Source organism: Fundulus heteroclitus, chromosome 5, assembly GCF_011125445.2.
Source record: "Fundulus heteroclitus isolate FHET01 chromosome 5, MU-UCD_Fhet_4.1, whole genome shotgun sequence".
NCBI classification, from domain to species: domain Eukaryota; kingdom Metazoa; phylum Chordata; class Actinopteri; order Cyprinodontiformes; family Fundulidae; genus Fundulus; species Fundulus heteroclitus.
Window position 1 is genome coordinate 44,010,292 of NC_046365.1, and position 13,490 is coordinate 44,023,781.

Below are 13,490 nucleotides of genomic sequence, written 5' to 3' on the forward strand. Positions count from 1 at the left end.
TGCGCATGTGTCAATAAAGTGTTTGGAAATGAAAGTTATAGCATATTTTCCATTATTTTCTTTAAATGCAGCGGCTTTCTTATCATCCTTTAATCGAAATATTTGCTGTTTAATTGTTTAGTGTCATTCACTTTTATTTGACATAAAAAATATTATATACGTAGAAAACATTCATTAACTATGAACCTGATCAGTATGTTTACTATTATCCAGATAATGTGGTCGTTTCAATCCCTCAGTAAATCTTTGTAAACAGTTTGAAATTACTGGACCTATAAACTAAAATTGAGATATCAGAGTTAAAAGTGTCACAAAGTGATCTTTGACAAATATGGAGTTTATTTATATCGCATTTAGATGGTTTTAGACTAGTGTAGTGTACCACGTGGCCTTCCCCTCCGGAGCAGCAGGGGGCGATAATGCGTCATTAGCCCGGATGCTAGCTGCCGGTTGAACAGGAAGAAGAGCGGGAGCGAGGACAGCGGTGTGGTTCTGTTTGCATCCGAACAGGTGAGCTTCTTTTATTCTTTTAACTTGGTTTGAAAACAATTATCCCATCTCCACCGGACCGGGCAGCTGGACGGAGTTCTGACCCGGAGCGGAAAGCCCGCCGGTCCAACAGAAGCTGGTAAAACCGGAGCTGTTAGCCGTGGAGCTAACAGATGCTAACAGTAGCCTGACCAGACCAAACAGAATGAAAACAATAAAAACATTCACCTATGGACGCGTTTCACCACAATCTCCAACCAAGGTCCACTAAAAATAAACTTTTATTCCTCTTTACTTTTTATTAAAGTGTAAAACCAGCACCGGTCAGACGAAACTGTTTGTTGCAGCAGAAAAGCTCAGGAACTCTAAATTATTCAGTTTGACCTTAAATCTAGAGACGGTCCAGAGTTAGAACCTTTTTCTGGTGGATTCAGGCTCCCTGAGTGAAGCCCAGTGGTCCTGGAGAGGCTGCAAGGTTCCGGGTTTGACTCCCGCAGACCGGCCCCGGGTCCCTGAGCAAGGCCTCGGCCCCCCAGTGAGCCCCGGTGGTTCCTGAGGGCGGTAGATGCAGAGGAGGAAGGAATGATGCTGGAATGACACAAAGTTTGTTATTTAGATCAGAAAGAGGTTGTTGGTGAAACGCCGCAGCTGTGACCGGGTCAGAACCTCAGCAGAACCGCTGTGGTTCTGTCCGTTACATGGATTCAGGCCAGCGTGAGCCTGAAACGGGTCGGATGTTCTGTGTTCTGTTCAGGTTCTGACCGGTTCTGTTTCCACAGGTTCCAACATGGACATCCGACCAAATCACACCATCTACATCAACAACATCAACGACAAGGTCAAGAAAGAAGGTTTGAAGGTTTTCTCCTATACGTGCTGGGCCACTGGTCGGGGAACCGGTACCATCCGGTTCTTGGGTCCAGGTCCCTTCAGACCCGGTTCCTGGTCGGTACCGAATGTTTCAGAGGCGCCAGTGAGTGAATCTGCTCTGTCAGACTGGAGCTCGTCAGCTTCAGGTCAGCAGAACCCAATCAGCACCGTCCTCCTGGGTTCCTGCACAGAACTGCATTATGCTCCAGGGTTCTCCGGTTCTGGAAGGTCCAATAAATGCATCCCTGGTTAAAACCTGTTCTCCTGAAACAAACACAGAGGTTCTGATAGATCTTTGTTCCGGTTTCTTGGGGCGGCGTGTGAAACATCCTGAGCCGGTCCGTGTGGCCGTCCTCCAGAACCAGCTGCTCGGGTCGCTGATTCTGGTGGTCCGTGTTTCCGGGCCCAGTGAGACCAGCAGCTCACAGATCAGAACTTTTCTTCCTGAGTCCAGTCTGGCAGCGTTAAGAATTATTGTCTGAATACCAAAAACAGATTTACCTTCACCAGTGGAGCCTTCCTGCTTTAGAGCTCCGCTTGATTTATTTATGCTAGAAGCTTAAATATAATTTATACTGGGACTATTTCATGTTCTATGGATACAGAAACAGGAAGAAATGCTAAAAAAGGAGAAAATGTGAAAGAGGAGAGGAAAGGTAGAGAGTGATATAACATCCTCTGAGTCTGCTTCTTCACCTGCAGAGAGAGATATAAAGAACAGCAGAACCAGCTGATAAAGTGTTACAGGAACAACCAACACCTTGATACCATCACTGAAGAATATACAGGATTAATTAATACGTGTTGCTGAACTGACTTTACATTTCAAAGCAGTCGCTCCGTCTCTGAACTTTGGTTCTGCTCAGGAAAGCGGGTCCGTTTGTCCCGGTTCTGAAACCTGTCCTCCTCCTGCAGAGCTGCGGCGGGCGCTCTACGCGCTCTTCTCTCAGTTCGGTCAGATCGTGGACATCGTGGCCATGAAGACGGTGAAGATGAGGGGTCAGGCCTTCGTGGTCTTCAAGGAGCTGACGGCGGCCACCAACGCTCTGAGGCAGCTGCAGGGCTTCCCCTTCTACAACAAGCCCATGGTACGCTGGCAGAACCCAGCAGAACCCAGCAGCAGAACCCAGCAGCAGAACCCAGCAGCAGAACCCAGCCTAACGTGTCCCGCTTGCTTCCAGAGGATACAGTACGCCAAGACCGACTCTGAAGTCATCTCCAAGATGAAGGGGACGTTTGGGGACAAGGAGAAGAAGAAGGAGAAGAAGAAGAAGGCGCAGGAAGCGGCGGCGGCCGCTAACGCCACCAAGAAACCGGCCGCGGTGAGTCCGTTAGGGTTCCCCTCCCGCTCTGGGTTCCACCGGGTTCTGATAATGATGGAGAACCTCGGTCTGGTTCTACGCCTGCTCACAGCGTTCTGTTTCCTGTTCCAGGCACCAGGTACCACGGCGCTGACACCTGCGGTCCAGGTAAGATGGCCGCCGCCCACTTTTCCTCCCGGGTCAGAGCTGGTAGAGACCTGCAGCCTGAGCAGGTTCTGCAGAGTCCTGGCCCAAAAGGTTCTGACAGAACCGCAGAGCGCAGCAGTGTCACCTCCACCATGTGACCGTCTCTGCTCTCTCCTCAGGTTCCTGACAACCCGCCAAACCACATCCTGTTCCTCAACAACCTGCCAGAGGAGACCAACGAGATGATGCTGTCCATGCTCTTCAACCAGTGAGTCCACACCTGCCACACCTGAGCGCCTCGTTAAACACCTGATCACATGATCTGGCTCAGCTGATTACAGCGAGCAAGCACGGGGCCACAGTGGGTAGCAGCCGTCTGCGGCGGCTAGCTCCGGGTTAGCAAAGACGCGCGGGGAGCCACACAGTCTGCAGGTGTTCCTGGTTCACCTGAGCGGAGGAAGGTAACTAACGGCTGCCTCTGCTGCAGGTTCCCCGGGTTCAAAGAGGTGCGTCTGGTTCCGGGGAAACACGACATCGCCTTCGTGGAGTTTGAGAGCGACACCCAGGGGGGCGTGGCCAAAGACGCCCTGCAGGGCTTCAGGATCACAGCCACCTGCGCCATGAAGATCACCTACGCCAAGAAGTAGTTCCTGCCGGCCGCGGCCAGAGACTGCTGGGGGGGGGGGGGGGGTTATGTTTTTGTTTCATGCAGGTAGGAGGAAAGATCTCTGGATTTTTGTAAAATAAAGGAAATAAACGACTCTTCTGTTGAATCTTTTAAATCTGTGATAAACCTGAAGGTGACAGAAGGACCTGATGGTCGTCCTTCACCTTCAGGACAGGTGAGGTCCTGCAATCACAGCGTTTAGCTCTTTAGTCTGAGGTTCGTTTCTATGAGCACCGCGGGGGTGGGCTCAGACCGGACCCCGCCTCTTACCTGTCTGGACAGACGGCTCAGGTGTGACGGAGCTGAGGAAGTCCATGGCTGACCTGCAGACCATCCAGGAGACGCAGGATCATTTATTTATGGTCTGCTTCACATTTCCAGAACATCTCCAAGTTCTGCAGTCAATAAAACTTTAGATGTAAAACACAGCAGAGAGCAATAGATAGAAAACACTGGATTAAATCATTAAAAACGTGCTTTAGAAAAGGTTTTCTACCTGTTGTGAAGTACGTCAGTGGTCGTTAGCGTTCTAGCTAGAACCCAGCCTGGGGGAACCACCAGGGCCCAGATGTTTCAGACCAGCTGCTTCATAAACAGCTGGAGGTCCAGATGTTTGAGGAGAAGCAGCAACGAGCAGAGCTCCTGCTTTGCCACAGAGAAAGGGTTGAGGTCTGTTTTCGTTCAGCCGGGTTCTCCTCGGGTTCTCCTGACCCAGTTTGGATCATGGCCTCGACTCTAGGGGGCGCTGTCCCGCTGACTTCTCCAGAACAAACATCTAAGAAGAACTCAGTCTGTTTTAGAAGATTTGGACCTAATAAGTTATAATAAAAGTTAGAAACGTCATCTGTTGGTTCTACATTAAGTTTGCAGAGTTCTTCGTTCTATCGGGCTCTAGATCTCACAAAGGGCCCCTGAACTTTATGAGCTTAGGTTGTAAACTTAATTGCTAAAATCCAATCCTCTTTTGTCTTTTCTGAATTTCCCGTGTATTCTAGATTTTGGTATTTAAGAAACTCCCGTTTTCCAGCTGTGGACATAATTTTTTCTGAAAACTAGATTTCACTGATTAGTTTTCTGACATTTTCCAAAAGTTTGATTGAATTCTAGTTTAGATTTATTATGTATTTTAATAAAAGAGGTCGGCTAGAGGAGGAGCTGCAGATAAACTGACAGAATTACTAAATGGTTAGAAATAATCTAATGGTCAGTTTGTTATCCTTTAAGTTTATACAACCAGTTTATTTCACAACAACAGGGGAAAACTTAATGTTAAAGATTTCTTAGCCATCAAACTAAAATCTATTGAAACCTAATTTTACATGTGGTCAACTGTATATTTCCTCCTGCTAAAACTTTTAGTCAATAAATTTTTACTGTTAGCTGAAGCACGCTAAAGCGTTACCAGGCAACAAGGCTGTGATGTTGCAAAGCACTCTGGGTAATGTAGCGCTTCATTAAACTGATCAAATCGGACACTGAAACCGGATAAAACCTGCATAGATAAAATAAATAAAAAAAGGACTCTTGATAAAATATTTTAAACATAATTTTTTTTTCTTTTTAGAATTTATGTATCATTTTATTTATATATATATATATATATATGTATGTATATGTGTGTGTATATATATATATATATGTATGTATATGTGTGTGTATATATATATATATATGTATATGTGTGTGTATATATATATATATATATATATATGTATATGTGTGTGTGTATATATATATATATATATATATATATGTATATGTGTGTGTGTATATATATATATATATATATGTGTGTGTCTGTGGCTGTAGACACTTGTCAGTCAAACATGTCTGACCAATAGAGAAGCAGCCACCCACCGCGGGACGTTTGTAGAAAATGATTAAATAAAAAAAAATAAAAAAAATACTTAAAAACTTTTTTCACTTTGAAAAACGAAAAAAAACAAAAAAACAATTCTCTTCAACACTTTTTTATTCACGGGGGGGATTTTTTTTTTTTTTTGCATTTGAACAGCTTTTTCATCAATTGAAAATATTTTTTTTGATTGAAACAACTTTTTTGGAATTAAATGATTAAGACATAAATGTCCTACCCATTATATGTCCCAATCAAAAAACAATATTACTTCAATTAAAAAAGTTGACTTCTGTCAAAGAAAACATTTTCAATCAAACAAGTGTTCAAATGTATTGTTTTGAGTCTAAACTATATTTTTGCATTCAAATACTTTTTCATTTAAAAGTTTTTTTTTCATTGAAGTGAAGGTGCTTTTAATTGAAAATATAGTTTTTGATTGAAGCAATCCTTTTTTTAATTGAATATTAAAGACAGAAATCTGCCTTCATAGATAAAAATGAGTCAGTGCTATTTTCAGGCTGGATATTAAAGGCAAACCCTGAGAACGTCACAAACCCTGAAACATGGCAGACATGGAGCCATCAGAATTAGGGCCCCGCTCTCTGACCACTGATGGCGGCCTAAGGGCCCCTGAACACTGAGACCCTCCTTCCTGCCGTCTTCTGTGAAGCGGCTCCATCTCAGAGTTTTCCTCCCCAGCTCTGTTTCCTTCGTCGTGCGTTCCTGCGTCTCCTCAGCCGCGCTGATGTTAGCGAAGGCTAACGTGTTCTGCTGCAGAACCTTCTGGAAGATGGACGTCAGTCTGACGTGAATCCCTGCTGCCAGACGCTGGAACTAAAGGGTCCATCAGTGCATGGAGAGAAACCATCGATGCTTTGAATCTTTATTATTATCATCATTTTTCTTCCTTCTGCTCCTCCTTGTTCGGGTATAAATGAATGCAAGTAAATAAAATTGATGACGACGATGAAGAATGGCGGCATTAGCATCAGGCTGTGGCTGGTTTAGGGGTCAGAGGTCATGGTTGCGGAAGGCGTGACTTTTTTCAGGGGGTGAAGGTTCTACTGGGGATGACAAAACATTTTTGGACCCTTTGGCGTTCCGTAGTTTCTGTAGCGCTGTGGAACGAGCTCAGGTCAGCGAACGGCGCCCTCTGGGCTCAGAACCTGAACCAGAAAACGGTGCAGCTGACTTCCTGTGGCCTCCGTCGGTGAACAGCCCGACCCATGAAGGTACGCTGGTTTATTAATTCACCTTAAACCCGCTCCTCCTCTGATTTAACACTTCCACTGATTTCTCTGCTGGTTTTAGCCCTCTGTCTCTTCTGCCGCTCAGTAACTTCCCAACATTTTCAGTTATTGTCCCATGCTGGGGGGGGGGGGGGGGGAGCAGCACTTACTGCTAACGACCAATCAGAGCCAGGCGTTCCTCCTGGCTCTGATTGGCTGTTTCTGCCCAGGAGCGCTGTGTTTCTGCAGGTGGCAGCAGGACTTTATCTGTCTCATATTTTACTGTCAGGACAAAAAAAACATTTTGACAAAAGTTACCGACTGCAGCTTTAATGATGTGGTCCGTCCTGATTGGCTGCTTCATGCCACTTGATGCTCGTAGATCATCTGACTCTGAAGTCTATCCATGGACCCACAGGAGATTCTGTTCAGGTTTGGCCCCAAAAACATGGAAGGAGCTCCTTGCTGTTTTTAAAACATTTCAAAGATACATTTTTCTCCTTTTAGCCCAGAGGGAGGGGCCTGTGAGTCCTAATAGCAGAGCCTGTGTATAAACTTATACTTGTTTTATTGTTCACTCTGCTTCTCTGTCTTCTGCACATCACTTCCTGTTGTTTTCAGGGCTTTAGAAATAAAGATTTATGGGACCGATGCTAGAACAGTGATCTTTGAATCTGAAGCTGCCCTGATGATGAAGCTCCTCCTGCATCATCATCATCATCATCATCATCATCATCAGGAGGAGACGGGAACGCTCTCAGGCTCGTCCCCGTCTCCTCCTCCAGAGGAGCGGCAGCTGCAGGTCTGTCTTCAAAGCTCCTTTAATGTTCTCAGCTTTTGTTTTGCAGTTTTACCGTCTGTCTGGATTCAGGATAAATCAGAGAATTTCACATGGAGCCGTGATTCTCTCTGAGCTGCTGCTTTGCTCAGAAAACTCAGAGGCTGAACCTGAAGCGATCCTTCATCTCTCCTGGATCCTCTGCAGGCTGATCCAGGGTCAGGGAAACTGAGTCCCAGGATTTTTTCCTAAAAGTATCTTTTTCAGTTTTTCCTAAAATCAGATTACTTTAATATTTTACACCAAAAACTCTAAATCTCAAACTGCTTCTGATTCCAGCAGAGACAGATGGAGTCCTGAAATACGAGCGGATCAGAGGAGCGCCGCTGACGCCAGGAAAGGAATGATTCACAGATCCAGTTCTCTGATGAACCTCAGATCCGTGTGTCCAGAACCACACGGTTCTCCATGAACGGGCCTGAAAGCAGCAGCAGAACCCGAGCAGTCAGACGCCACATTCCTCAACCGGTCGATGAATCTAACAGCTTCTCCACAGGAACGCAGCCAACCAGGACCTACGGCTGTTAAATGAAGGATTTCTAAACTTCCAGGCTGACGGAACCAGCAACAGGTTGAGTTTATGTAGAATCCGTCCAGAACCAGCGAGCCGACCCACGTTTCTCTCTGGAGTTTCACAGATTTCTCCCAAAAACAGAAGTTAGAGCTCTGATTGGTCAGGTTAACAAAGTTTAAAGGCTCTCTGTGTGCTAGTCACTGCCACCTGGTGGTCAATAAGAAGAACTTCGGGTCTCAGTTCTTTTTCTCAGTAAATTCAGACCCTCAGTGTAGATCCTGGATCAGCAGCGGTGGTTCTGGACGCTGGAACAGATTCTGGACTTTAACTGATGTTCGGCTCCTGAACGCACATTTGATCAGATAATCAGGCTGAATAGATTTCTGCCTGCGGTGGTCTTGATCTCCAGGATTTACGATCTTTGCAGCAGAGGTCATGAGAGCTTTAGAGACGTCAGCTGAACGTTTTAGAGTGTTTATCAGGAGGATCTTTAAGTTGCTGCAGTAGATCATCTGAAGAGCAACAGGCAGGAAAGGCGAAGCTGTTTTGGTTCCTCCTGGTCGTCGTTTACCTCCCTGCAAACATTAACCTTCTTCCTTCTGATCCTGCTGATGTGATCCAGAATGGTCAACGGCACCAACAGCAGCCTGGTGGAGCAGCTCCTGCTCGGCCACATCCTGGACTACGACGTTCCTCCGGAGGAGATCCCGGACACAACTCAGGGTTTGGCCTTCTTCGTGGCCTCCATCGTCATCGGCGTGGTTCTGGTAACCATCATGCTGGTCTGTGGAGTGGGGAACTGCTTCTTCATCGCCAGCCTGGCCCGTGTCAGGCAGCTGAGGAGCCTGACCAACATGCTGATGGCCAACCTGGCCGTGTCGGACGTGCTGGTGGCGGCCGTGTGCTGCCCCTTCCTGCTGGACTACTACGTGGTGAAGAAGCTGTCCTGGGACCACGGCCTGCTGCTCTGCGCCGCCATCAACTACCTGCGGACCGTCTCGCTCTACGTGTCGACCAATGCGCTGCTGGCCATCGCCGTGGACAGGTGGGTTCAGCCGGTCAGCCTCAAAGGTCCAGTTTAGGTCAGAGGTGTGGATGTGAGGCAGGAAACCGGTTTAAACCGGTGCTGCAGACATTCAGCGGCTTTCAGGGAGTCATGCTGGGTCGGTTCTGAAGGTTATCAACGCCTGGGAGACTTAGATGTATACTTAGACAACTTTATTTGTCATTTTGTATACACAGAGTGCGTACAGAACGAAATTTCGTTGCATACAGCTTGTAAATTGCACTAAAATTAAATTACAGTATAAGGTGCAGCAGTGATTTAAAAGCAAAACAATTTAAATATAAACAATGCAGGAGAAGTCACAGTGTACAGGTGAGTATTTAAAAAAAACCATTTTTATGTACAGAATTGATTGTGCAAAGGGCATTTATGCAAGAATGCATTTAAAAACTAAGAGTTCTGCAGCATTTGTAATGCTGGATGGAGATGCAATGATGCAAAATGTGCAAACATGCAAATGTTGTGCAGAGTTTATGGTTATAGTTCAGCAGTTCAGCTGCAGTTCAACAGTCTGATGGCAGCAGGGAAAAAGCTGCTGCAGAACCTAGTGGACCTGCAGTGGATGCTGTGGAACCTCTTCCCAGAGGGCAGCAGGGAGAACAGTCCATGGTGGTGGGGGGGTGAGGGGTCCCTGATGATGTTACGGGACACACAGCGCTGAGATGAAATGTCCTTAATGGAGGGAAGAGGAGCCCCGATGATCCCTTCTGCTGTCCTCACCACTCTCCTCACGTTCTTCCAGTCGGAGGCACTGCAGCCTCCACACCACACAGAGAGACAGCTGGTCAGAATGCTCTCTATGGTGCTTCTGTAGAAGGTCGTGAGGATGGGCGGGTTCCGTCGGTAGGCAAACTGGAACAGGTTGAATGTTGGAGACATGAGGGTCCGCTCTGCTCTGACCAATCAAAACCAGCCCCTAACAGAGAGATTTCACCCCACAGGTCCTCAGAAACCTCAGGTGACCAAACCAAACGAATCTCTGAAGCGTTTTAAAACACGGCTGAGCAGTTCTGGTGCTGCAGACACAGGTTTCTGATTGATGTCCTGCTGCCATAAAGCTGCTCTGGGCCTCAGCAGGCGGTCCGTCTGTGGCGCCGCGGCTCCAGGCCGACGCCTCCATCCATCATGGACGTCTGGGCGCCGTGAAGGGACACCTGAGGGCCCGGCCCGGTTTCAGCGCTGCTTTACGACTCAGACGGCCTCAGGTCACAGGATTAAAACTTTCTGTTTCCTCAGCTTCACTCAGGATCTTCATGGAGAGAAATCTGCAGAACCCGCTCTCATCTCCAGCAGAGACATGACTGCCGCAGGCACTGCTGCCCTGCAGCAAGACGGTTGTGGGTTCAAACCCGCCTCAACGAGTCCTTTGGTTTTTCTCATATTTGTCCTTTTTAAGTCCTGCTCTTGTTTCTGTGTCCTGCCTTGGTCTGTGACCCGTTTATCTGAACGGTTCTGGTTCTGGTTCTGAATGAACCGAGGCAAATCTTCCGCTGGTTATAAATAAATCTTATTCCTGCTGTCAGCCAGGAGCATCAGAGTACTTTAAAACCAACACTTCCCCTGTTTGCTTATTATTGTACTAAGCTGGATTTACTCGCTCTACTGGTAATAAAACATAAATGACTTCAAACTTTACCATTAAATAAGCAGCCATTAAAACCACACTGGGCCATAATATTAAATATTAATATTAAAGGAGCACATTACCGGTCCGTTAGGCAGGAACGGTCCGTTTTAAGCAATGTCCCTGTAGGTCAGGAACTAAGACCTAAATGATGACATAACCTTTATTATCACACCATCCTTTGTCGGTTTATCAGATAACGGCTTTTCTGATTCTGTCCAATCACACAACGTGTGCAACACATCCATCATCTCATCCATCAGAACCTTAAACATCACATACGGTGTTCCTCAGGGATCCATTTTAGCTCCAGCTCTATTTTCTGTTCCTGTAAAGTTTCGATGACTCTGCGGTTTACTGCTGTGCTCCGGCTGCTTTAGACTTCCTCCAGTCTGACTCGGCTCAGCTGAGACTAGTCCTAGATGCTGATGGGTCAAAGGTCGCGCTCTTTGTTAACAAAAAGAAACAATGACAGGTTCACCTTAAAGGAGCAATAAGCCATATTGCTCCTCTCTCTCCCTCCACTACAGCAGCCACCCAGCACCTCCTCTCCTCCTGAGGAGTCGCTCCTTTACGCATATTTATAAAAGGACAAAATCTCAGCAGAACAGCCTCCCCTGTCAGAGGAACACATTTATAAAGCTAGAAAGAGAACATTTTGATCTGCTGGGTGTTCTCCGCCATGTTGCTCCTGCGCTGCTCTGACGGCGGCGTTTTAGGGCAGGGAGGGGCTGAGTCCTGATTGGCAGCTGCTCACGTGCACGTACGTGCACACGCATGGATGTGTGTGCATGGACGTGCACGTACGTGCACACGCGGCCGGCCTGGCTACGTAACTAAAACGCTGGAGAACAACGCAGAGAGCTGCAGTGTGACGTCAGAGCCTAGTCCATCTGAAATATTACCTTTAGTTCTTCACGTCACTATTTTTTAGTTATTTCTAAAATAATGAAACTTTGCTAATTGCTCCTTTAAGTGCCCCTTAAAGGTGAACCTGTCAGAAACGTCTCTCAGGACTTCAGCGCCCAGTTGGTGCCTTCAGAAGCTGGAAGAAAGCATTTTCTAACTCTGAACATTTGGTAAATTTATTTTATTTATTTAACGTGAATCTTGTGTCTGTACCTGTACCTGTTGGATAAATTTATTTTATTTATTTTATTTAACGTGAATCTTGTGTCTGTACCTGTACCTGTTGGATAAATTTAAACCTGACCTGTGAGGTCCGCTCTGCCTGCAGGTACCTGGCCATCCTCCACCCTCTGAAGCCCCGCATGCAGCAGCAGGCGGCGTGCGGCGTGATCCTGACCATCTGGCTGGTCCCCGTCTTCCTGTCCATCCCGTCGGCCTACATGGCCTCAGAGACCACCTACCCCCACATCCAAGGCCACGCCCACAAGACCTTCTGCGCCCAGGTGTGGCCCGCCGACCAGCAGCTCTACTACCGCTCCTACTTCCTCCTCGTCTTGGCCCTGGAGTTCGTGGGCCCTGTGGCCGTCATGGCCGCCTGCTACGCGCGGATCTCCAGGGAGCTGTGGTTCAGGGACATCCCCGGCTTTCAGACGGAGCAGATCAGGAAGAGGCTGGTCAGGCGTCGCCGCACGGTGGTGCTGCTGATTCTGGTGCTGGTGGCCTACGTTCTGTGCTGGGCGCCGTATTACGGCTTTGGCCTGCTGCGCGACTTCTACCCATCAGTCATCTCCAGGAGCAGGAACTCCCTGGTGGCGTTCTACATCATCGAGTGCCTCGCCATGAGCAACGGCGTCATCAACACCGTCTGCTTCGTCAGCGTCGGCGGCAGGAAGCGCCTCAGGAAGGCCGCCGCCGCCCCCCTGCGGCTGCTCGCCCTGGCCAGGAGGTCTCTGGATGAGGGCGAGGCCCAGACCTCCTCCCTGAGGGTGACCGAGGTCCTGGAGGGACCCCGGCCCAGGTAGGGGTCCGGCCCGGTTCCTCTGCACAGAACCGCAGCTCCACCTGCAGAACCCGACGGTTACCAGAACATCAGCCGTCAGGAGTCCCGAAACAAGAGAAGAAGAAACTGGAACATGTGGAACATCTAGAGCTGTAAACCAGGAAGGTTCCTGACCGCGGAACCAGAACCGGGAACCAGACTGCAGAACAACCGGCAGTGACGGCGCCACCTGGTGGCTGTTTGCTTTCTGTGGAGGAAACTAAAAACTAAAAAAAGACGCCTAAATACTTAGAGAAGCATCTGCTTATAGTTTCAGGTCAGTTTAAAGGAAACTTTATATTTCAGTAAGCAGACGACTGAAACCCGTTCTAGACCAGAACCTCTGTATGAATTATGCCACAGCTAATTTAAATAAAGCAGAAGAAAATGTGTCTGCATTGGATTTAATTTAAAAGTTTTTCTCAGCATCAAGATTAATAAAACAAGAAAGGAAATTATTAAAATCCAGTTTTTCAGAATAAAAAAACACTAAAATTTAGGATCTTTGTTGGTTTTCCCCCCGAGAAAAGGAACGTTTGATTTAAACGCATCATTCAGAAGTTCTGACCCGGTTCAGCTTCTGTTAAACTCAACGCCAGCAGAATTTAAAAGCCTTCAGACGTTTTATTGCATCCTGAGGCTTTTAATGTGGTAGGATCAGGAAGTAGAGCTGTGGCGTTGTAGCATTTTATTTTCACAGTAAAAGCCTTCCAATAAAAGGCTTTTACTGTGAAAATATGTGCAATGCACTAAAGAAAGCCTAAAGAAGCTAAACATTTTTCTTTTCTCACACTTCTGGTTCAGTTTATTGTTAAATTTGTGATAATTAAAGTCTGTCCTGCCTTCACAGTGAAAATGTTGCTATTAAAAGCTTCATGAGTCAAACAGGTTAAAACGAACCTCAACGTGTTTATTCCACATCTGTTTCTTCTTTGCTGC

The 13,490-nt window shown here is 47.0% G+C and overlaps 2 protein-coding genes across 2 annotated transcripts; both read left to right on the forward strand.

The window, feature by feature from the left end:
* Positions 1–388: 388 nt before the first annotated feature.
* Positions 389–3,573, forward strand: snrpb2 (small nuclear ribonucleoprotein polypeptide B2). The gene is made up of 7 exons (XM_036137722.1): positions 389–510; positions 1,269–1,340; positions 2,275–2,447; positions 2,541–2,681; positions 2,793–2,828; positions 2,987–3,075; positions 3,295–3,573. Exons 2-7 carry the CDS (start codon positions 1,277–1,279, stop codon positions 3,452–3,454), a joined length of 663 nt encoding a protein of 220 aa, XP_035993615.1. The 5' UTR covers positions 389–510; positions 1,269–1,276; the 3' UTR covers positions 3,455–3,573.
* A 4,999-nt stretch (positions 3,574–8,572) lies between these two features.
* On the forward strand, positions 8,573–13,446 carry prokr1a (prokineticin receptor 1a; the record flags this gene model as incomplete). The annotated part of the gene is made up of 2 exons (XM_012854595.3): positions 8,573–8,958; positions 11,841–13,446. Coding segments are annotated over 2 exons (1,080 nt in total), but the record flags the coding sequence as incomplete, so codon positions are not given.
* Between the last annotated feature and the right edge of the window lie 44 nt (positions 13,447–13,490).